General features: G+C 41.2%; 1 protein-coding gene across 3 annotated transcripts in view; it reads right to left on the bottom strand.

Annotated features, from left to right (window-relative positions):
* Window positions 1-23,641, bottom strand: part of abca3b (ATP-binding cassette, sub-family A (ABC1), member 3b) — a 115,139-nt gene that overhangs the window by 29,448 nt on the left and 62,050 nt on the right. For all 3 annotated transcript variants that reach the window (XM_072559638.1, XM_072559639.1, XM_072559640.1), the window contains 8 exons: window positions 20,838-21,030; window positions 19,403-19,709; window positions 18,355-18,631; window positions 15,357-15,561; window positions 8,965-9,184; window positions 7,752-7,910; window positions 7,119-7,291; window positions 5,434-5,562 (listed from right to left, as the gene is read on the bottom strand). In XM_072559638.1, coding sequence (XP_072415739.1) covers window positions 5,434-5,562; window positions 7,119-7,291; window positions 7,752-7,910; window positions 8,965-9,184; window positions 15,357-15,561; window positions 18,355-18,631; window positions 19,403-19,709; window positions 20,838-21,030 — 1,663 coding nt within the window. The remainder of the gene's footprint in view (window positions 1-5,433; window positions 5,563-7,118; window positions 7,292-7,751; window positions 7,911-8,964; window positions 9,185-15,356; window positions 15,562-18,354; window positions 18,632-19,402; window positions 19,710-20,837; window positions 21,031-23,641) is intronic.

Genomic DNA, 23,641 nt, shown 5'->3' with positions numbered 1-23,641 from the left:
CTTCTTAGCAACTGCATGCCCATACAGGTTTGAGGGAACAGTAGTGCAACTTTCTTATCCCTGGGACCAATGTACTGAACTTGTCACTGCAATGCTTCCAAGTATATCCTTCCAGAGAAAGGGGAATCAAAACTCATACTGTACCCTAGGTACGGTCTCATTAAAGCCCACTGCAATTGTATCAAGACTTTCTTGTTCTTCCATTTCAATCCACTTGCAAGATAAGAAGATGCCATCTTCCCTCCTAATTGTCTGCTGTGCCCAGGTGCTAACTTTCTGTATTCTATGTCCAAGTGCACAAGTCTCTGAACATCATAATTGAAATGCTTCCAACCTTTTCAAAAATATTCTGCTTTTCTATTCTCATGATGGAAAGCAAATAAATTCACATTTGCTCCCATACTTCTTCTGACAGCTTGTTGCCCAACCAGTTAAACCAACAGTATCCTATGCAGTCTCTTTGTATGCTCTTTATGCGTTATGTTCCCACCAAACATATCATAGAGGAATGGGGGTAGAGAGCAGAGAAACAGGCCCTTTGGTCCAACTTATCCATGCCAACCAGGTTTCCTAAATTAAACTTATTCCATTTGCTTGCATTTGACCCATACCCCTCTGAACCTTTCTGATCCATATACCTGTCCAAATGTTTTTTAAATGATGTAATTGTATTCACTTCTACCACTTCCTCCGGCAGCTCATTCCATACATGCTCCACCTTCTATGTGAAAAAATTACCCCTCATGTCCCTTTTAAATCTTACCCTTCCCACTTTAAACCTATACCATCTAGTTCTAGATTCTCCTATCTTGGGGAAAAGATCTTGGCTATTCATTTTACCTATGCCCCGTTCGATTTTATAAACCTCTATTAGGTCTCCCCTCACAAAGTCCCAGTCTATTCAGCCTTTCCTTATAATTCAAACCTTCCAGTTTCAGTAACATTCTTGTAAATCTTTTTTGCACTCTTTCCAGTTCAATAACATCATTCTTGTTGCAGCGCAACCAGAATTGTGCATGGTACTCTAAATGTGGCATCTCCAATATCTTGTTGGCTGTAACATGATGTCCTAACTCCTGTACTCAGTACTCCACCTTGATGAAGGCCTTCTTCACCATCCTGTCTACCTGTGATGCCACTTTCTAGGTGTACCTGCATCCTTAGATCTTTATGTTCGACAACACTCTTCAGGTCCCTACTATTAAGGGTGTAAGTCCTGCCCTGGTTTGCCTTACCAAAATGCAACACCTCGCTTTTATCTGCATTTAACTCCATCTGGCATTCCTCAGTCCATGACACAGTTGATCAAGATTCCATTGTACTCTTAGATAAGCTTCTTCACTGCCCACTATAACAATTTCGATGTCATCCACAAATTTACTAACAATGCCTCCTATACTCTCAAACCAAATTGTCTATATAAATGACAAGCAACAGTGGACCCAACACCAATCTTTGCTGGTCATAGGCTGCCTGTCTGAAAAACAGCCCTCTGCCACCACCCTCTCTCTTCTACCTTCAAGCCAATTTTGTATCCAATTGACTATATCCCTCTGGTTCCCATGTGATCTAACCTTTGTAACCGGTCTAAAATTCAGCATCTTGTCAAAGGCTTTTCTAAAACCCATGCAGATGTCTACTGCACTACCCTCATTTAGCTTCTTGGTCACCTCTTCAAAAATCCCAATCAAATTTGTAAGACACAATTTCCCATGTGAGAGGATTAAAGTACAGAAATACTGAAATCTTACTTCAATTGAGTAGAAGCTTTGTTAGACCAACATCTGGAGTACTCTGTGCAGTTTTGGTCTCTTTATCTCCAGAAAGATATTATTGTCATAGAGGGAGAGCAACAAATATTCACCAGATTTGTTCCTGGGATGGCAGGATTGTCCTATCACGAGAGATTTGTAAAACTGGGCCGATAACATCAGAAATTTGGATTCAATACTCTGTCTATTTATGTAGGTCATTAATATTGATCATAAATCATAGAGGCTTCAGCACTGATTCTTCTGGAATTTCACTGGTTTTGGCTGCTAACTTGAAAAAGTTAAAAATTACACAACACCAGGTTATAGTCCAACAGGTTTATTTGGAAGCACTAGCTTTCGAAGCACTGCTTCTTCATCAAGTTTCTTCACTAACCGATAAAGAAGCAGCACTTCGAAAGCTCATGCTTCCAAATAAACCTGTTCAACTATAAGCTGGTGTTGTGTGATGTTGAACTTTGTCCATCCCAGTCCAACAGTGGCACCTCTAAATCATAATTTGAAAAAGCACAATTTATGCCTCCTGTCCATTAACCAATCCTACATCCATGCTTATATGTTACCCCCAAATCCACAAGCCTTTGTCTTCCTTAGTAATATTTTGTGTGTCACCTCTTGCCTGTCTGTTAGAAATCCATGTACACTACATTTTGTGGCCCTTTTATTTACTCAATCCATTACATTCTTAAAATCTCTTAATAAATTTTTCATAAAAACTATGTTTACATGTCTGATTATACTATGATTTTCAACATCCATAATAGATTCCAGCATCTTGCCAATGATTGACATCATGCTGCCTGATCTGTACTTCCCTTGATTTCTTTCTCCCCCTTTCTTCACATCCAATCCACCAGGACCAATCTAGAATGTAGAAACTTTGCAAAGTTAGAATCAGTGCATTTATTATCTCCATTGCTATCCCTTTTAGAATTCTAGAATGCAGGCCTTTGGCTCTGGGATTTGTTGGTTCTTAGTTCCTTCGGTTTTCCAATCATTTTTCTTCCCTCATACTAATTACCTTCAATTCCTCACTTATATTAGTTCCTTGATTGTCTCTATTTCAGGGATGTAATTGAGTCCTCCAATACAGACATAAAATATTTGTTCACTATTTCTACCATTTCACAGGATTACATAGGATACCACAGAAACCCAATCAGTTCATGCTAGGGTTGGGTTATGAGCAAAGCTTTTGCAGGTTGGGTCCATACTCTATGCAGAAGGATGTGAAGTGATCTTATTGAAATATACAAGATTCTAATAACCCAGATTTTCCCAACAGTGAACTATTCGAATCACAGAAAAAGGTATCCACTTACCTGAAATTTTAGGCCAAACATCTGACGCTGTTCATTCCCTAGAGTCTCTATCCCAACAAAACACAGGATAGCCTCAATTCAAATAATGCCATGCACCAGCCCCACAATGACAAAGAAGAATCTGGGAACACCCCTTAGAGAAAGCTGCTGATAATGTAGGGATTTTAAACTGCAAGTTAAGGCGAATGAAAGCTCTGCACACTGGTTTAGTAAAATGTAACCTCATTTTCATGCTTATCTCTCTAGAAACAAAGCCCAAATGCTTGGTTTACATTTCTTATGGCCTTGCTAAACATATAGCACAACTGTTAACGATTTGTGTATTTATACCTCAAGATCCCATTGCTCCTTTGCCCATGTAGACCTACACTGTCCAAGTAATAAGTAAGCCTACTCATTTTTCCATTAAAATGTACCAACTCACACATATCTAATGAATTTACCAAATGATCTCACATTCTACAGATTTGTTAATGTCACCTGTAATTTGTTACAGTTCTCTTCTGTATTGACTAGTTATGATTCCAGCTGATGTTATTACACATCTGCCTTGGCAAATCATAAATTCTTTTGTTTTGGTTTTTAATGAGGTGGTCTCTTAACTTAGACAGAATTGCATTTATTAAGCAAAAGAAAATAAGATAAAATAGAATAAACCAATCTGTTTACTTGTAAAACAAATTCAGTGTTTTAACACAGAGTAAAAGTAGAATCTCATTAACCCCAAAATTCTCCTTTATAAATTTCAAATGAAATATCAACAGCCCTGTACAGTACCCAATAGCAGTCTCGAATGTACTCACACCATAATCCCTTTCTCAAGTACCTCAACAGATTTAAAGTAACTGTGACTTTAATTCCTAGATGAGGATAGTTTATTCCTGAGTTAAAACAACTCAATTTCAAGTCCTATTCAGAGTTTTATCCCAATTCTTTTGGTCTGGGATGATCACTAACTCCTTCCTCTAAGGTAATCTAGTTTACCACATAGTCCTGTTCTCAGGAGCACTGCTCTACATATGCACCTCCATGCAAAGGTTTCATAGAATTGCCCAAAACAAAGTAAAACTGAAACAAGAATGTCTAAAGCTTAAAAGAAAATCTAAGTCTGGAATTTTTAAAAACAGATCATAAGCGTAAGTTGCAAATTCTTAAAGAAAACACAAACCCATTAGACTGCCAAAGTAGCCTTCGCAAACTCTTTTCAAAGAAATCACAATCACTACAAAAATGCTTACAAGATGATCGACTTCTGACACAGAAAACCTATATGCTACTGACTCAAAATTCCAAATCCAAACTTAAAATAAATTATATTGACAATATGTATATATCAGTTTTTATCACAACCATCACCTCTCAATTTTATGTACTCCATAAATTTAACTTTTGATTCCAAATGTTAAGATGAATTATGAAGAGTAGCGACCCCAGCACACAACCTTAAGGAACACCACATCCCACCTTCTGTCATTGCGAATAGCTGCCCTTTACTCTGATACTCTGCTTTCTTCCTTCATGTTCACTGTATTAGGTTCCACTCTCTTTTTAATCTTCTGGAATTGTAACTTGTGTCTTCTACAATGATGACAAACACAAAATAATTGTTCCGTGTCTCTGCCATTTTCTCATTCTTGACCCCCTTTCTTCTCAAGAACAACTAGGTATTAGCAATAAATGCCAGCAATGCTCACATTTCATCAATGATTTTAAAAAATAATAATTTCTCCAGTCTCTGCCTCTGAGGAACCAATACTGTTTTTATATTCTTGGTTAGTTTAGCTTCATATTCTATGCTTATGATGGGGGAACATGGAGAATATGGGGAGATGGTAGGTTTTAGGGTGGGGGAGGGAAGGCACAGACAGTGGGGCAAAAGACCAGTAGAATGGATGAAGATCCAGGTGGAGAACGAGGAACATGGGAGGGTGATAGAGGAAACATCCTAGAAGCAGAAGGATCCTTGGAAAAGCAGCGAAGACCCTTGTAGAGAGTGGGGTAGGATTTTGTGACAGCAGAGTGACAGGACTAACTCTATTGCAGATCTAGAATGCCATATTTTGAATGACTGAGATGCCCTCATTGTTCAGACTTCTGATTTCAAGTGCATCACTGTTTAATGCAGTAGAACAGGTGGTGGCTGAAGGGATTGAATTGTCAGAGGTGACCTCTCACTGTGGTTAAAAGGAGTTACACTGCAAATCACTGCTCCAGCTACAACTCCAAGCTTCCTAAAGCAGGGTGTTCTAGACAGGTCACTGAGCACATTCTCATAACTGCACACTTGGCTTCCTGCAGCAATTGGAATTACCACTATTGCTGGGAGACAACACACTTACCTTGAGGAGGTCCTTTATCACTAACGGGCAGTCCATTTCGGAAACTGTTGACTCCTCTATCCTCAAACGCTCATCCCTAACATCAGAGTCTTCAACTGGCTGTAGTATGCTGCCATTTAAAATTGAAGCCTAATAGAAGGCAGAAATATTAGCATGTTCATACCTACCACACCATTCAAACATAACTAGTACAGAATGTGCTAGAAATTCACAGCAGGTCACTTAATGTGTGTTGGCAGAGGAAACGTATTGATGTTGCACTAGAATTGAGAACAGTAAATTCTCGAAAGGTTAACCTGCTTTCTGTCTCCACAGATGCTGGCTGACCTTTCCATGTTTTCGGAACTTTTGGTTTATGTTTTGTGCCTTAATGATTGCATTAAACTTCACAAACAAACAATCTACACAGACATAGAAACTTATCTCTCTTAATGAAATTATTTAGGTAAGTCTCTGTCCTTGATGATGAGCTACCCCCTGTCCAGGACAAAGCTCACCGACAGTGAAGAACACTCATACAGCTCAGTTCAAGTACTTTGGAGCCCCCTTCTAATTCCCCCTCTGAGGCTTCCTGCAGTCCCTGGCTTCCCTCCCACTCTGGGGTCGCCTTGCTCCCTGAGAACACCTTCTTCTAGGTCCTCCCCCAGTCTCTCCATCTCCAGCTTCTCCTTCAGTCTCCAAGTACCTCCACTCTCTGAGACCCATCATCCTCTAGATTCTCTGTCACTCCCCAGGTTGTCCCTTCTCAAGGATCTCCCCTTTCTCTTGGGTCACCACACTTGCCTGGGAGAGAGATTTGGGTTAATTTCTGCAATGGTGGAGATGACTTCAGGAATCCTGTCAGGAATGAGAAAAATGTAATTCAGTGAATCCAATCCACTTGTTCCAATCGATTTACATAATCCCTTGACTGAGGGATTTTGCACTTTGAGGATTCTCTAACCGTGTAAAACAACAAATCAATGACTGTTGGAATTTCTCTATTTGACTTCAGCCAGTAACTTATTCCTGAGTATTTGCTGTTCGATATATAAACCCCCAGACCCCTCAATTAGATAACAGTCTGTATTTGCTATTGCTATTTGGCATAATTGCTATGCCAACTGTACTCTTTGATCTCAAACTGTAAATTATCCTGGCTATCTGATATTTATTCAAACCTCCAATTAGATTTTTTGGTCTGTATCTCACTGGTCAGAATCAGTTATCCAATGTATGAACCACCCCAAACCGATTCCAGCCTGTATATCACTCATAGAAGGGCTTATGCCCAAAACGTCGATTCTCCTGCTCCTCGGATGCTGCCTGGCCTGCTGCGTTTTCCAGCAACACATTTTTCAACTCTGGTCTCCAGCATCTGCAGTCCTCACTTTCTCCTATCACTCATAGATATCCATTGTTCCATATATAACCACCATCCTCCCACCCTGAACCTCTCAATTAAATTCCAGAATACAACTCAATTGAGTGTTTCCTATTACTATTTGTTCTTATAATTATATTCTGATTAAATCCAAACCAGAAATTCAGTAACAGAGAACACTGGCAGCAAGTAGTCTGGTAATGTTCACTTAAGTTTCCTCAAATTCACTTGGCAGCAATGACAATGTAGCAAGTCAGAGAAAAGTTGTTCTCAGCCTCACATGGTTAATTAATTAGCTAACTGTTGTGTTCATTGAACTCACCATTCTCTTTCTCCAAACAATATAATGGAACAAATTGGACAATACTTTGAAGAAACTGAACTCAATAAGGAGGAGGAAAATCAGAAAGACCAAGCCCTGGACTGCCAGAGCAAAAATGAAGCGGCCAACTCCAGGAGATTCCCAGGAAAAGTAGTCAGTCTGATAGGTGATGTCTGCAAAGCATTAAAAACTTACAAGGTGAGAACAGGTTTATTAGACATAATATCAAATTTTAACATTGCTTAAAGTTTCTTGCTTTCTTTTCCATTTCTCTGTATCTAGGCAACTCAGACCATTTGGTAGTAGATAGTTAAGAGACAGAAGATTAGAGATTCACATTCATGTGGTGTGAATTATAGATGCACATGCCATGTGAGTATGTATAATTTAACCACATGATTAATGGAAGCATAAAACACTGTGTACTAACTGATTAGTCAGCTACAAAAGACTGGAGCTGGCTGAACACATGAGATAAGACCCACTTCTGTCTGACTGCTTTTTGCTTCCATTATTTTTGTGTCTGACTATATGACATATCATCACAAACGCATGATCATCACTCCTCCTGCCAGGTCCTTCCTGATCATAAGTAATGTATGTAAAGGCATTTGAGACTGGAGGCATACTCACTGAATGCTTCGCACAAATACTTGGCAAGTGGGCTTCTTGTGCACACTGCAATCAATTGGTAATTTTGGTAAAAATCATTGATAGCCTGTCCCAAGCAGTAATTGGGTAACACAAGAAACACTGCATCCAGAATCTTTGCTAGGTCTGTCAGATCAAGTTCTGTGGGAAGAAACAATTAAATATAATGAAGCTGGATTAAATATATTTCTCAACTATTTTTCAGGAGTCTTGCCAACCAAACCCCACTCCCATAACCTTCACCCCTCCCTAAACAAGTATGGTGGCTCCCACTGGGTGGGACATCTGATATTATTTACCTCAAATCAGAAACATTTCAGCTGCCAACAAAAATCAAGTTCACAAACTGGCAATAATGGGAAAGAAGCAACAGAACTGATTGGAGGTCCCTAAACTCAGCAGACTAATTTCCTATAGGAACGTACAGTGCTAGAATTGGTGGAAAAACGTACTGCCTCAGAAACTAGTGCATACTTTTATTAATTGTATTTTTTTTTCTCCTTCCCTAAAGACAAGCTCTCTCCAAGGGCAGTTAGATGAACTGGTCTTTCTCTTATATCACATAATTAAACTGTCAATGTTCTTCTTGAGCTGATTATAATGAGATGCATGTAATGCCTGGTGACTTGGAACTACTTGGATAGGCACCTGGAGTGCCATATCCAACATGGCAATGGCCCAAGAACTGAAAAGCAAGACCAGATCAGAAAGTTCTTTCTCTGTTGGAACAAATTGCCTCCTTCTGTGTCAAAGAGTTTCTGTGTTTTTCTGGCTCTTCCTTGCCAATCTCTGCAAAATCCTGGGAAACAACTGGATTTTGGCATTTGCACCACAGTGCAAATGAAGAATACCATGATAGCATCTGCATAGAGTGATGTACCTTCACCACATGCCACTTCTACTGTGAGTAGACTAAGGCATGGCCTTCTGATGGTACTTATGTGAAAGCACCAATGAAGCATTCTATAATAATACTGATGCAGGACATTGTGATGGCACCAATACATGTTCCAGTGACAGCAATAATGCAGGGCCTGGCACAGAAAGAAATATGATCTTAATACAGTACATTGTGTCAAAGCTTTCACAGTCGAATTGCAATATTCAAACATCAAGATTCTACAGTGAGTTGGAGCAGTAGAGTAGAATTTTCAAACCTTAAACTCCCATTTTGGAGTCTCTTAATTTGAAGTACCTGGAATGTTCATAATTGTAATGGCCAAGAAGGTGGCTGTCCCAGTCAAGATGTTGATTATGGTGATTCTGGTGTAGGCTGTGGCAATTGTAGTGAAGAAGTAGTGGAAGAGGTACATGATGGGGATAATGGACCAGCCATAAAGAAGTAGAAGTATCAACACATCTCCAAGATGCTGCTGCACAGTGAAAGGTTGCAGATCAAAGATCTGGAACATCACCTGAAAACAAATAAAGTAAATATGTTTCTCAGTCCACTTCTTGTTTTTTTTAAATATTACGAGGATCACACTGTTTTCACTTCAAGGTCCAGTCTCATAATAAGGGGGAGACAATGATCTAGTGTTATTATCACTAGATTATTAATGTAGAGACCAGGTAATGTTCTGGGTACCTGTATTTGTCCTGCATGGCAGAATCTGGAATTAAGAGTCTAACGGTGACTTTGAAACATTGTTGATTGTTGCAAAAATCTATCTGGTTCACTAATGTCCTAGAGCAAAGGAAACTGCCATCATGTGACCTATAGATGATTCCAGACTTACAGCAATGTGGTTAACTCTTAACATTTAGGGATGGGAAATAAATGCTGGCCTATGCCCATTTTCTGTGAATAAATAAAAAAAAAGGATCAAGAGCCCAAACAGATCCAGTTCGTGCTAGGCAATAAAGCGCCTCAGTGTCACAGCCACAGGTTTTGCAGAGGATTTAGACCAGGGATGGGGAACCTGCATGCGGCCTTCTAGGCCATTGTGTGTGGCCTTTTGAATGAATCCAAATTTTGCAGAACAAATCTTTTATTTTTTATTAATATGTTTTTTTCATCCTTTATTATTTTTATTTTAATCTTAAAAAGAACGTATTTAAAATACCAGAGATTTAACTTTAGAATTAACATTTTTTTCATTTTTTTTTAGTTAGTTAGTACATAGTAGTTAGACTTTTACAAAATAATGTGAATTTTGAAGAATATATAATTCAAGTTTCTTGGATGCAGCCTAATTAGATTACAATGAACATAATGCGGCCTTCCAACATGATAAGGTTCCCCACCTCTGGTTTAGACTATGTCATTGCTGATTATGATTGTTGGGCAAAGGTAGAATATTATTCAAAAAATAATGATTGGTTCTGAACACATTTACAGTGACTCACAATTATACTGGACTTTCGCTACAGAGAATCATTTCTGGAAAGACAATTTCAATAAAACCCGAGGTGGAATGGGGATATCATCAAATGGCCAAACACGGAGTTAAAGAGATCTTTTATTTTCTTTATTCATTTGTGGGATATGGGCATTGCTGGCTGCCCTTGACCTTCTAAATGGTCGTAGGTTTGGAAGGTGCTGTCTCAAGATCTTTGGTGAATTTCTGTAGTGCATCTGTAGGTAGTACACATTGCTGATACAGAGCATCAGTGGTGGAGGGAGTGGATGCTTGTAGATGTAGTGCTAATGAAGCAGGTTGCATTATCCTGGATGATGTCAAGCTTCTTGAGTGTTGTTGGCGCTGCAGTCATCCAGGTAACTGGGAAGTATTCCATCACGCTCCTGATTTGTGCTTTGTAGATGATGGACAGGCTTTGGGCAGTCAGGAGGAGAGTTATTTGCCGCAGAATTCCTAACATCCGACCTGCTTGTTCAGCCACTGTGTTTATGTGGGGAGTCCAGCTGAGTCTGCTTTGTCCTGGATGGTGTCAAGCATCTTGAGTATTATTGGGGCTGCACTCATCCAGGCAAGTGGGGAATATTCCATCACACTCCTGACTTGTGCTTTACAGATGGTAGACAAGCTCTGGGAGTCAGGTGGTGTGTTTCTCACCGCAGTATTCCTAGCCTCTGATCTGATCATGTAGCTACTATAATAATGTGTGGAGTCCGATTGGTTTTTTGGTGAATGATAACACCCGGACATTGATAGTGGGGGATTCAGTGATGGTAACACCGTTGAATGCCAAGGGGTGGTGGTTAGATTGTCTCTTATTCGTGATGGTTATAGCCTGGCATTTGTGTGGTGGGAATCTTATTTGCTACTTGTCAGCCCAAGCCTGGATATTGTCCAGATCTTGTTGCATTTGAACATGGACTACTTCAGTATCTGAGGAGTTGCAATCATTGGCAATCATTGGCGAACATCCCCACTTCTGACCTTATGATGGAAGGAAGGTCACTGATGAAGCAGCTGATGATGACTGGGCCAAGGACACTACCCTGAGGAACTCCTGCTGAGATGCCATGGATCTGAAATGACTGACCTCCAACAACCACGACCATCTTCCTATGTGTCAGCTATGATTCTAAACGGTGGAGAGTTTGCCCCCTGATTCCCATTGAATTCAGTTTTCCTAGGGCTCCTTGACGCCACACTCGATCAAATGCAGCCTTGACGTCAAGGACTTTCACTCTCACCTCACCGCTGGAATTCAGCTCTTTTGTCCGTGTTTGGACTGAGGCTGTAATTAAGTCTGAAGCTCAGTGGCCCTGGTGGAACTCAAACTGGGCATCACTGAGCAGGTGATTGCTGAGTAGGTGCTGGTTGATAGCACTGTTGATGACATCTTCCATCACTTAACTGATGATCACGAGTAGACAAATGGGGTGGTAATTAGCTGCGTTGGATTTGTCCTTTTTTTTTATGTACAGGACATACCTGGGCAATTTTCCACATTGTTGGGTCAATGCTAGTGTTGTAACTGGACTGGAACAACTGGGCAAGGAGAATGGCAAGTTCTGGAGTACAAGTCTTCAGAATTATTGCCAGAATGTTTGTCAGGACCCGTAGCCTTTGCAGTATCCAGTGTCTCTCACCATTTCTTGATACCATGTGGAGTGAATCAAAGTGGCTGAAGACCAGTATCTGTAATGCTGGGGACCACTGGAGGAGGCCAAGATGGATCATCTACTTGGCATGTCTGGCTGAAGATTGCTGTAAAAGCTTCAGCCTTATCTTTTACACTGATGTGCTGGGTTCTTCCAACATTGAGGATGGGAACAATTGTGGAGCCTCCTCCTTCAGTGAGTTGTTTAATTATCTACCACTATTCACAACTGGATGTGGCAGGATTGCAGAGCTTATACCTGAGCCATTGGCTGTGAATTGCTTAGCTCTATCACTTACTGGCTATGCTGTTTGGCATGCAAGTAGCTCTGTTTGGTGGCTTCACCAAGCTGACATCGCATCTTCAGGTATGCTTTGTGCTGCTCCCGGCATGCCCTCCTGCACTCTCCACTAAACCAGGATTGATCCCCTGGCTTGATAGTAATGGTTGAGTGGGGGACATACCAGGCTATGAGATTATACATTATGCTAGAGTACAATTCTGCTGCTGTTGATGGCCCACAGTGCCTCATGGATGCCCAGTCGAGTTGCTAGATCGCATTGTAATATTTAGCACAGTGATAGTGCCACACAACATGATGCATATTATTCTCAATGTGAAGACAAGGACTGTGCAGTGGTCATACTTCGTGATACTGTCACAGACAGATGCATCTGCAGCTGACAGACGGGTAAGGATGAGGTGAAGTATGCTTTTCCCTCTTGGTTCCCTCATCACCAGCCACAGATCCAGTCTAGCAGATATGTCCTTTAGGACCTGAGCAGCTCGATCTGTAGTGCTGCTGACAAGCCACTCTTGGCGGTGGACAGTGAAATCCCCCACCAAGAGCACATTTTGTGCTCTTGCTATCCTCAGTGCTTCCACTAAGTGTTGTTCAACATGGAGGAGTATTGATTCATTAGCTGAGGAAGGATGGTACATGGTAATCAGCAGGAGGTTTCCTTGCCCATGTTTGACCTGAGGTAATGAGACATCATGTGGTCCGGAATCAATGTTGACGACTTCCAGAGCAATTCCCTCCCGACTGTATACCACTATGCCGCCCCCTCTGATGGGTCTGTCCTGCCAGTGGGCCAAGATATATCCAGGAATGGTTATGGTGGCGTCTGGGACATTGTCTGTGAGGTATGATTCTGTGAGTATGACAATGTCAGGCTGTTGCTTGACTAGCCTGTGAGAGACCTCTCCCAATTTTGGCACTAGCCCCCAAAGTTAGTGAGGAGGACTTTGCAGGGCTTTTTCTGCCAAGTGATCCATCTGGTTTCATTTCTTTGAGCGTTTATAGCAATTGGCACAACTGAATGGCTTGCTAGGCCATTTCAGAGGGCAATTAGAAGTCAACTACATTGCTGAGAGTTTGGAGTCACATGTAGGCCTGACCAGGTTAGGATGGCAGATTTCCCTGAAGGACATTACTGAATGAGATGGCTTTTCCTGACAATCGACAATGATCTCATGGTGATCAGTAGATTCTTAATTCCAGATTTTTAAAAATTGAATTCAAATTCCACCGTCTGCCGTGGCTGGATTCGAACCTAGGTCCCCAGATAGGTTTTATGGAGCTTCTAGTTCAAGATACTACTCCAGTCCCACATGTCATTTCTGAATTTAAATCAGCAGCAGGTTCATAGTAACAGTTAGAACCTGATAGATCGAGTTCCCATTTAAATGAATTAGACGAATAGGGAGGAGAAATGGCATGTACGGGGGTATGACTGGGCACCACACCTTCTGAAACTGCTCCATGAGCAGACTGTGAGTAGCTTGGACCCATTTATAAAAAATTCCATCATTATCCTTTCCTCCAAAAACATAGAAACACATGCTGGCTGGAGATGTCTACTAACCTAGTTATATCTACTAACTGGGTTCAGTTTCAAAGATGTTGAGAGCATATGAACATCAAGGCTCAACTCATAATCCCCATCCACTTCCCTGCTTTATCCCTATAACTCTCAATGCTCTTAAAGATTAATGCCTATCTCAGCTATGAATATATTTAACAACACAGAATCGATAGCCTTCAGAGGTTAAAAAAAGTTCACAGATTCACCACTCTCTTGAGAGTTAAAATTTCTCCTTATCTCCAACTTAAATCTTAAACCCTTTACTCTGAGGGTTATGTCCTCTGGTTCTAGACTCTCCCATATGGGAAATCAACCTCTTTGCACTTATCTTGTTAAGACATCCAAGAATCTTATATATTTCATCTCATTCTTCTGAACCCCAATGAGCTTAAGCCCAACCAACTCAACCACTCTTCATATGAAAATCCCCCCAAACCTGGGATCAACCCAGTGAATTTTCTCTGGACTGCCTCCAATATCAGCATATCTTTCCTTATATAAAGGGACAAAACCTGTTCACAATTATGTCTGACTAGTGCCTTGTGTAATTTAGCAAGACCAGCCTATTTTTGTACTCCATTCCCTTTGACATAAAGGCTGACAGACCATTTACTTTCCCTATTACTGAGTGAACTTACCAAGTGTATGTTAGTTTTAGTGATTCATGTATTAGGACCCCCAATCACTCTGTATTACAGCTTTCTGAAGTCTCTCCCCATTTAAATAATATTCAGCTCTTCTATTTTTCCTGCCAAAGTACATAACCTCACATTTTTTCCATGTTATATTCCATCTGCCAAGTTTTTTCCACTCACTTACACAGTCTCTCTATCTCAGTTGACTCCTGGTATTATCACAACTACTTGCTTGCCCACCGGCTTTTGTATCGTCCACAAGCTTGTACTCTTATTTCCATTATCCAAGTCATTAATCTATATTGTAAATATTATGGCCCTATCACTGATTTTTATGGTACACCACTAGTTACAGACTGCCATCCTGAAAATATCCCACTTATTCAAATTAAATGTCTTCTAATAGTTAGCCAATCCCACACTCATGCCAATATTGTACACAATCACAGGGTCTTATTACGTCGCCTCATGTGTGGTATTTTATTAAATGTCTTTTGGAAATCCAAATATGTTAAATCCACTAGTTTCCCTTTATCTATTCTGCTTGTTCCCTCCTCAAAGAACTGTAATGATTTCCTCTTCATAAAGTCATGCTGACTGCTTGATTATACTATGTTTCTAAATGCTCTGCTATTACATCCTTAATAATAATCTCTAACATTTTCCCAATTTTTCGTGTTAAGCTAACTGAACTATAGATCAATTTTCTTTATCTCCCTCTCTTTTTGAAATAACATTGGAAGTTTTCTAATCCTCTTGGATTTCCCAGAGTCTAAGGATTCTTGGAAGATTACTATTAGTGCATCTACTATTTCTCCAGCTATTTCCATTAAAATCCTGTTTGCAACCCATCAAGTTCCTTAGGATCTTTTCCCTAGTGATAATTATTGTGTTTATTTCCTTCTCCCCCACCCCCATTTTAGCCCCTTGATTATTTAGTATTTTAGAATGCTATTAGTCTCCTCTACTGTGAAGACTGATGCAATGTATGCATTCAGTTCTTCTGCCATTTCCTGGCTCCTTTTCTATTTCTCATATGGAACGAGTCAGCTCAGGAATTGGTTACTTACCAGGATCATCACACAGGGGATCATATAGTTAATCAGATCCCAGAGAAGAGCAGACAGCCAGAAGTTGATGATATGAAGGCCACTGATGACCTGAATGTGCTTGGATTTTATAGTTCTCTCAGACACTAACAACAGGGAAAAGGTGCTAGCCAGAAAGGCCATGCCATACATCACGTTGAAGGCCAAAGCAAACCCTGTCCTATTTCTGTGAACAAATAAAAAGACACCGTGAATTAGTGCACAAAGAAGTAGTGACCTATAAACCTAAACACAAAATGATTAACCTGTCACTATTCTTTGTGTACCATTATCCTCTTAATTCAATCCTGTAGAAAGTTTCAAACTCATCTCCATTAACCACAGGTGATCAAGTGTGCAACAGACATTTTCAGCGAGGAATAACTTTCAGTTTTGGAACAGAGTGATTGGCAAAGCAGCTGGACAGAAGGAGTTGAGTCAAGTTGAATTGGCGATCATGAATGGGACTGGCGTCCTTCCATTCAAAGGAGAGGTGGGGGTCTCACAATTAGAATCTCTCGTCTCCTTTTCACCTTCTGGTCTCATTCCCAAACAATGACATTGGTAGCAGACCTGCACTTCGTAAAGAGTGTGGCATCAGCTTCACTCATAGACGATCAGAACATAACACAGGTACAGTGCTAAACGACAGATGTAAACACATAAATACAGCAACCATCAGCAATGGCACCCCAACCCCAAAAAAAGGCAACCCTTCTGGTACACCTGTGCCTGAATCTGGTTTTCCTGTGTTGTCAAACAACTGCATGATGTACACCAACCATATATATCCATGCTGATGATGTGGGGGAAGGGGAAATGAGGAAACTGTTGAAATCCACCTTCACCTTCATCTACCTATTGCACCCTCACCTTCATCCACCTATGGCACTCCGACCTATCACCTTCTCTCTCACCTTCAGCTACCTATCGCACCCCGACCTATCACTTTCTCCCTCACCTTCAATAGCTATTGCAGTGGATTTCAACGGTTTCCTCATTTCCCCTTCCCCCACATTATCCCAGTGCCAAGCCTCCAACCTGCACCACCCTCCTGACCTGTCCATCACCCTTCCCATCCATCCACTCCAGCCTCCTCTCTGACCGATCACTTTCTCCATCACTTTCATCTACCTATCACATTCTCAGCTACCTTCCCCCCACCCCACCCCCAACCCCACCCACCTCCTATTTATCTCTCAGCCCCTTGCCCACAAGCCTCATTCGTGATGAAGGGCTTATGCCCGAAACGTCGATTCTCCTGCTCCTCGGATTGGACTTATACTCTCTGGAATTTGGAAGAATGAGAAATGGTCTGACATGCAAAATAATCTGAGAGGTGTTTCTCCTGGCTGTAGAATCTAGAACACAGGGCAGAGACTACAATTAATGGTCGGGCTATGTTGTACACAGGCGCCTAGGGTTTCAGGTACAAAATTCTTTGAAATTTGCATCACAGGTAAACAGGATGGTTAAGAAGGCAGTTAGCATGTTTGCCTTCACTGCTCAGACCTTTGAGTGTAGGAGTTGGGATGTCATGTTGAGGTTGTACAGGACATTGGTGACGGCCCTTCTGGAGTACTGTGTCTAGTTCTGGTCGCCCTGTCATAGGAAGGATATTATTAAATTGGAGATGGTTCAGAAAATATTGACCAGAATGTTGTCAAGAATGGAAGATTTAAGTTATAAAAATTGGCAGGATAAGCTGCCACATTTTTCACTGGTAGCAATTTTTGAGAAGATTTGTAGCTCAGGTTGATGATAAGTTAGCTCACTGAGCTTAAAAGTTTGTTTTCAGACATTTCATTACCACACTAGGTAACATCATCTGTGAGTTTCCGGTGAAGTGCTGGTGGTATGTCCTGTCTCTCTATTTATAGGTCTTGGTTTCTTAAGGTGGGTGATGTCATTTCCAGTTCTTTTTTTCTAGGGAAGCTAGGTGGGATCTAAATCAATGTGTTTATTGATGGAGTTCTGGTTAGAATGCCATGACTCTAAGAATATGGTTACAAAACGTCTGAAAACAAATCTCTGAGCTAACTTACTTATTTTTCACTGGAGCATAGGTGGTCAAGGGGTGACCTTACAGAGGTTTATAAAATCATGAAGGGCATAACTAAGGTGAAGAGCAAGGATCTTTTCCTTAGGGTGGGGAGTGCAAAACTAGGGGGCATATTTTTAATGCAAGAAGAGAAAGCTTTAGATAAGACATGCCGGGCAACGTTTTTACACATTCGTGTCTGGAATGAACTGCCAGTGCAAGTGGTGGATACAGGTACAGTTACAACATTTAAAAGACATTTAGATAGGCACATGAATAGGAAAGGTTTGGAGGGATATGGGCCAAATGCAGGCAAGTGCGACTAGTTTAGTTTGGGATGATGGTTGGCATGGCCGAGTTGAACCAAAGGGTCCGTTTCCATGCTGCATGACCTTATAACTATGAACGAAAATTTGGGCTAAGATCAGAAAAAAACTTCTTCATTCACTGGATTTTGATTCTTTGGACTTCTTTACCAAAGAAGTTGTGGACGTTCAGTTATCAAATATGTTCAACAATAAGGAAATCAAAGGAAATATGAATTGAGTAGGGAAGTAGAGTTGATTTTGAGCATCAGTCATCTCAATTATATGGTAAAACAGGCTTGAAGAGTGAATGGCACACTACTATTTGTATTTCTTGATTTTTGTTTTGTTCTTGCTGCTGGGTGTGCATATGAATATTTAGTAGTTGAATGCACTTACTGGTGGAATCAGCACCCCCATGCAGTCAGGTAGTAAGTTAGAAACCTGAAACGAGATAGTATTGACCAGCTAATTATTCCCTTTTGTGACCATGGCACCTCTGGCTGAACGCATGCATCAGGATTCAAACCTAGGGTGTGGCTGTTCTACATGATTGGTACCACACCACATAGTGCACTCACTCCCAATTATTGGTTGCACCAGTTCCATAAGAAGGTTAATGCTGAGTACATACTCATTCAGTTGTTCCAATGCTTGTTCTGTAATGTTGCGGGGTTGTGGATAGTTGGTGGTACTGATTGATGCTGTTGGCCCCACCAGAATCTTGAATAAGGCATTGTCCACTAACATCAAAGAAGTAGCAGAAGTATGAAAGCCCAGGTTATTGAATAAAACCCGTATTGTGGTTCCACTTGTCAGTGTGTCATGGAAATCAGCAGCTACTACACACTGTTCATTAAAGGAACTTCCTTCCTTAATTGAATTATTCAACAGATAATCAATAATATCGCCTGTAAGAATAAAGCAACAGAAATCTGTCAGAAACTAGATGATAAACACAATTGTCTCACTCAGAGTGCAACCAAGGGCAGTCATGCATTACAATCAAAGGCACAAAAGACATTAATTTGACTCATCAACTTTGGAAGGAATTAGGTGTAAGGGAGGTTCCTAATGGAAGTGATCATGTGCAAAACGTTTATCTGTTGGAGGAGATCTTGTAAGAGGAATGCCAAGTGGAGGAAATCTTGTGTAAAAGGGTTTCCTTTTGAAGTAGGTCTTGTGTAAAAGATCTACCTATTGGAAGGTGCAGAATTTGGTGCCACCAACAGCCTCTTACGTGCTACCAATGTTAACATCTTGGGCAAAAACTGAAGCATAGCTAGTGGAAGATGCAATGTCACTTGCTCCAGCTCTTCTTGTACTGGTCCTGGAGTAGTGAGAGGCATACCACAAGCCCTGTTCTTTTTAATGGACCTGGAGAAGGGATGGAAAGACCAGTAGATCCACCTCTTCTTATAAAGGCCATGAAGCATGGAGCTCTAAAATTGCAATAAAGCACAGGCATCATTGTTTGTATCCGAAATCAGAAAAGTATTGCCTCAACAAAGCTGAGAAAGTGTACTGCTCAGTAATCAGAATCAATGCTGCAATGTTTGATTGCCTGTCAATTAAAGATTTTTTGCTATGATCCCACAGAAGTACTTATTTATGACTTATCTTTTTAAAATCATTTGAAAAAGAAAAATCAGAGGGGTTTGGGCAATCATGAAGTGCCTCACCTTCTACCTGTACTGGCATGCTCAGCTGTGCTTCTCCCACCTCTTTGTAAGCCTGGGTCAAACGTTTAGTCAGTTTCTGGTAGACATGTCTCAATGAAAAAGGAACAATGGTAGGCCCATATTTTTCCAGAGTCAGGTTTAATGGAGGTGAATCCTGAGGACCCGGAAATGTCTTGGCAACAATCAATGAAAAGCAGGCAAAAATCAGTGGGACCATAAACTGGGCTGTGAATATCTTCCAGTTCCGCCAGGTGTATGTTGCTCGCTTCATAAGCATGGCATAGAACTGCTGCAAATAGAGGATGATCTGCACAAGACAAGGGAGAATTGTCAAGGATTTACAGAGCAAAAGAATTCAATAGAAACATCACCACTCCTCCCCATTACAGGGCTCAGCCAACAAAGTATTTTTTAAAATAGTCACTGTTATATTGGGGGAAATGCAGTAGCCAATTTGCACACACAAGATCCAACAAAGAGCAATGTGGTAAGGACCAGCTAATCTGTTTTAGTGATGTCAATTGAAGGATAAATATTGGCCCCAATACCAGGTATACTTCCCTGCTCTTCTTCAAAATAGCAGTTGTGGATCTTTTACTCGTGCAGGTGATGCACATTGGAAGATGTAACATGACAAGGGAGTACTCAGTGAATGGCAGGACAATGGGATTTTGGGAGAGCTTGTCCACAGATTCTCAAATACAGTAGCTAAGAAGACATATAGGTAGCCTATCTTCATCAGTCAAGCCACAGAGCATGACAGCTGGGAGGTTATGTTGGAGCAGTATGGAACTTTGGTTAGAGTACTGTATACAGTCTAGGCACCACACTGTAGGAAGGATGTGATTGCTCTGGAGGGGGTGCAGAGGAGATTCACCAGGATTTTGCCGAGGATGGAGAATTTCAGATATGGAGAGAGGCTGGGTAAGCTCAGGTTGCTTTCTTCAGAACAGAAAAAGTTGAGGGGGGGGGCGGTCCTGATAACGATGTGTTAGATTATGATGGGCAAGGACAAGGTGAAAAGAATCAGCTGCTCTCCTTAGTTGAAGAGTCAAGAAGTTTTAAAGTGAAAGGCAGGTGGATTAATACTTTTTACCCAGAGGCTGGTGTGGACCTGGAATGTACTGCCTGGGAAGATAGTTGAGGCAGGTTGCCTTACAATCTTAAAAAAGTGCTTGGATGAACACTTTAAATGTCACAACATGCAATACTATGGACCTACTCCAGGAAAATGGGATTCGGTAGGCAGCACAGACTCGAGGGGCTGAAGAGCATATTGCATACTGTCTGATTTTATACCAGATTGAAAGGGTAGACAATTCTAATAGAATTGTCATAGGTTATCTATGAATAATGCAGAGCCATAAGTATATTTTAGAATTATGGGAGATGCCTGCCCCTTTAACTCAGAATGCCTTGCAGGTGTTGTGCTTACCCCTGTGTTCAGTTTGATAGAAGAATAGCTGTTGGAAAGATGATGGTCACTGTCATCTGTAGCGTCCATTAAGTCACTCAGGCTGGTTTTCTCTCCAACCGACCAGTCACTCATCCTTCGCTCATGCTGGTATTGTATTGCTGGTAGCTGGATTGCCTGAATGTCCATGCTGGAGTCCACCAGCTTCCCCACCCTGTCAAAGGCCACAGCCATAGACAGAAAAATAATATTACACTAAAAGCTGGAGACAGTCCTCAACACCAGAAGAATCAGCAGCTGCAATCAAAACAGGAGATATGTGAAGTGGCTAGTCAACTAAAGGGAAACCGGCATTAGAAAGGGGTTAGAAAACAGGGGTACATGAACTAAATCTGTCTGTGGAAGAGGGACAAGAAGAGACAGGAGGAAGGGGGGGAAAGATGTGGTAAGAGGCAGAGAGGAGAGAGAAACAAGAAAGAGGAGGGAAGGTGAGAAGGGATGGAAGAAACAAGATGGACGAAAGGAGGGAGAGAGTGAGAAGGGAAGAAGATGAGAAGGAGAGAGAGCTGGAAAAGAGAAAAGCATGACAGGAGAGTGGTAAAGAAGGGGAGAGAGGAGGGAGTACAAAACTGAAGGGAAGGTGGCTAAGAGTGATGGGAGGGAGGGAAACATCGTGGGAAACAAGGAGCCATATTCATTAATGACTTACATGAAGGGACTAACTATATAGTGTTATGAAGTTGAAGGTATGTACTGGATTTTTAAGAGAGAGTGAATGCTGTTCTGAACTGAGAGCCTACAAAGACCTGTGTATATGACTAGTTGGCAGTCCCAGAGTGTATTGGAAAATTGAAAATATGGAACATTTGGCTGTGAAACGGATACCTGAGTTTTGGTTGCTGTTTTGACAACAATTCAAATTTAACCATAATTTAGTTTAAATTATGCCCCAGGATACTAAAACCCAATCAAGTTTGAACTTATTGTTGCGCCAACATCGACCTAAGGAGATGATCCAATATTGGGAGTAATAAAATGTGGCCATTTTGAAAACTGGACAGAGAGCAACTGCAATTAAGACAGATCCAAGAAAGTAGGAAACATTCTTTATCAAAAGGTACCTTTTCACATGAAACATACTCACAGCAAAAAGTGAGAACACAATCCAGGTAATACAGCAGCTAGAAGAGTGAAGTCACAGAAGACAACAGCGTCTGTGTGGTTTGAAATTAAGTTGATGTAATTTTAATAAATGTCTTATTGGAACAGCATTTTGTTATAGAGTTGGAAGCAGGTAATAGGCAGTTAAGAGAAAGGGGGGCTTAACGTTGTAAACAGTTGGTGTTTAATGTTCAGTTTTAGAGTTTAAAAAAAATTGATTTTTTTTCTTTAAATAGTGGGATTTGGAGTTCTGTTACTCATATTTGAACAGATTTATGAGGTGAGGTGAGCTTTAATGGGTGTTTGCTTTAATTAAAAGAGGGGTTCACTCCTGTGTCGTAACAGTTTGGGGGCTCGTTCGGGATGCTCTCCTCCTTCCAAATAAGATAGACGAGGGTATATAGCTGCACTGGGGGCTCTATGCCTCCATGCTTCAATGCCTCAGCGGGAATTTCATTTCCTCCTGCAGCCTTGTTCTTAAGCTGGCAGATGGCCTTCTCTTTTTTGTCCAAGGCTTGAGGTTGTAGCGTGTCGCATGCTGCGAGATATGTTCAGGAATTTACACGTGCACTGTACATGACACTGACCTAGCCTTCACAGAGCCCACTCCTCGAGTCAGCAGAACCCCGACACATCTGTCAGACAGGAACCTCTGATTAGATCAGGTTAACTGTCCCAATCTGGGAAATCATATTCAATGAGGTCCAGCTGGCTGACCTCGTTCCAATCAGTACCTTCCTCCCTCTGTCCTGGGATGTAGGCCCATTCCTTTTCCTGTAGCATCTCCCAAGGTTGCTCGGACTCTAGCTCAGATATTGCCATTGTGTATTGGACTGTGGCCCCACTCTTGCCCCTGGAACGTCTCAGCAGGAATTTATCTTCTTCTGCAGGTGGTAATGGCTGTGACATCTGCTGTGTCCGTTAAGCCCTCAGAGGTTTCTTCGAAACTGGGAGGACAGGGAGAACCCATAGGTTCTACAGCCTTGCTGGATGTTCTCAGTGGCTGGGTATGTTTTGTCCTGATCCACTTGAGAGGTTAAAGCTATCATGTGATCCACATGCTTGTTTAGGATCTCCTCTCCCGTCCTCACTTCAACCATGCCTCTTACCCACGCAGGGCCATTCCCATGGTGTCAACAGCAGTTTTTGTCCCATGAAGTAAATTGCCTTTCTTGTGTAGAAGAGTCTTGTGGCCAGCATTTGTGTTCCTGATGCCATTTCACCCTCCCTACAAGGTCCGGGAAGATCAAATTTAATCTGGTGTGGCATCTTCTCCACATTAGCAACTCTGCTGGAGTTGTCCCTGCAAATGCATGAGTGCTGGTTCTATAATCAAACAGGAACTGAAACAGTTTGGTATTGAGCAAAGTTGTAGTCTGTTTCTTTAAGCCTGCCTTCAATGTTTGGACTACTTTTTCCACCAGATTATCCGACAACGGATGCAATTGTTCTTACATGCCAAATGCCATTCAACTTTAGGAAGTACTCAAAACTACTTGCTGGCAAATGATTGCACATTATCTGTGATCAACATATCCAGAGTCCGTGTATTGTAGAAGATGCTCACAACTTTTCAATCATCCCCACATTTTACAAATGAAATTTATGCATATCCAACCACTTTGAATGGGCGTCAACAATGATTAAAAACATAGACCCTGTGA

Source organism: Chiloscyllium punctatum, chromosome 40 (genome assembly GCF_047496795.1).
Source record: "Chiloscyllium punctatum isolate Juve2018m chromosome 40, sChiPun1.3, whole genome shotgun sequence".
In the NCBI taxonomy this organism is placed as follows: domain Eukaryota; kingdom Metazoa; phylum Chordata; class Chondrichthyes; order Orectolobiformes; family Hemiscylliidae; genus Chiloscyllium; species Chiloscyllium punctatum.
Note: the sequence above shows the minus strand (reverse complement) of the source record. Positions and strands in the feature narration are given on the sequence as shown.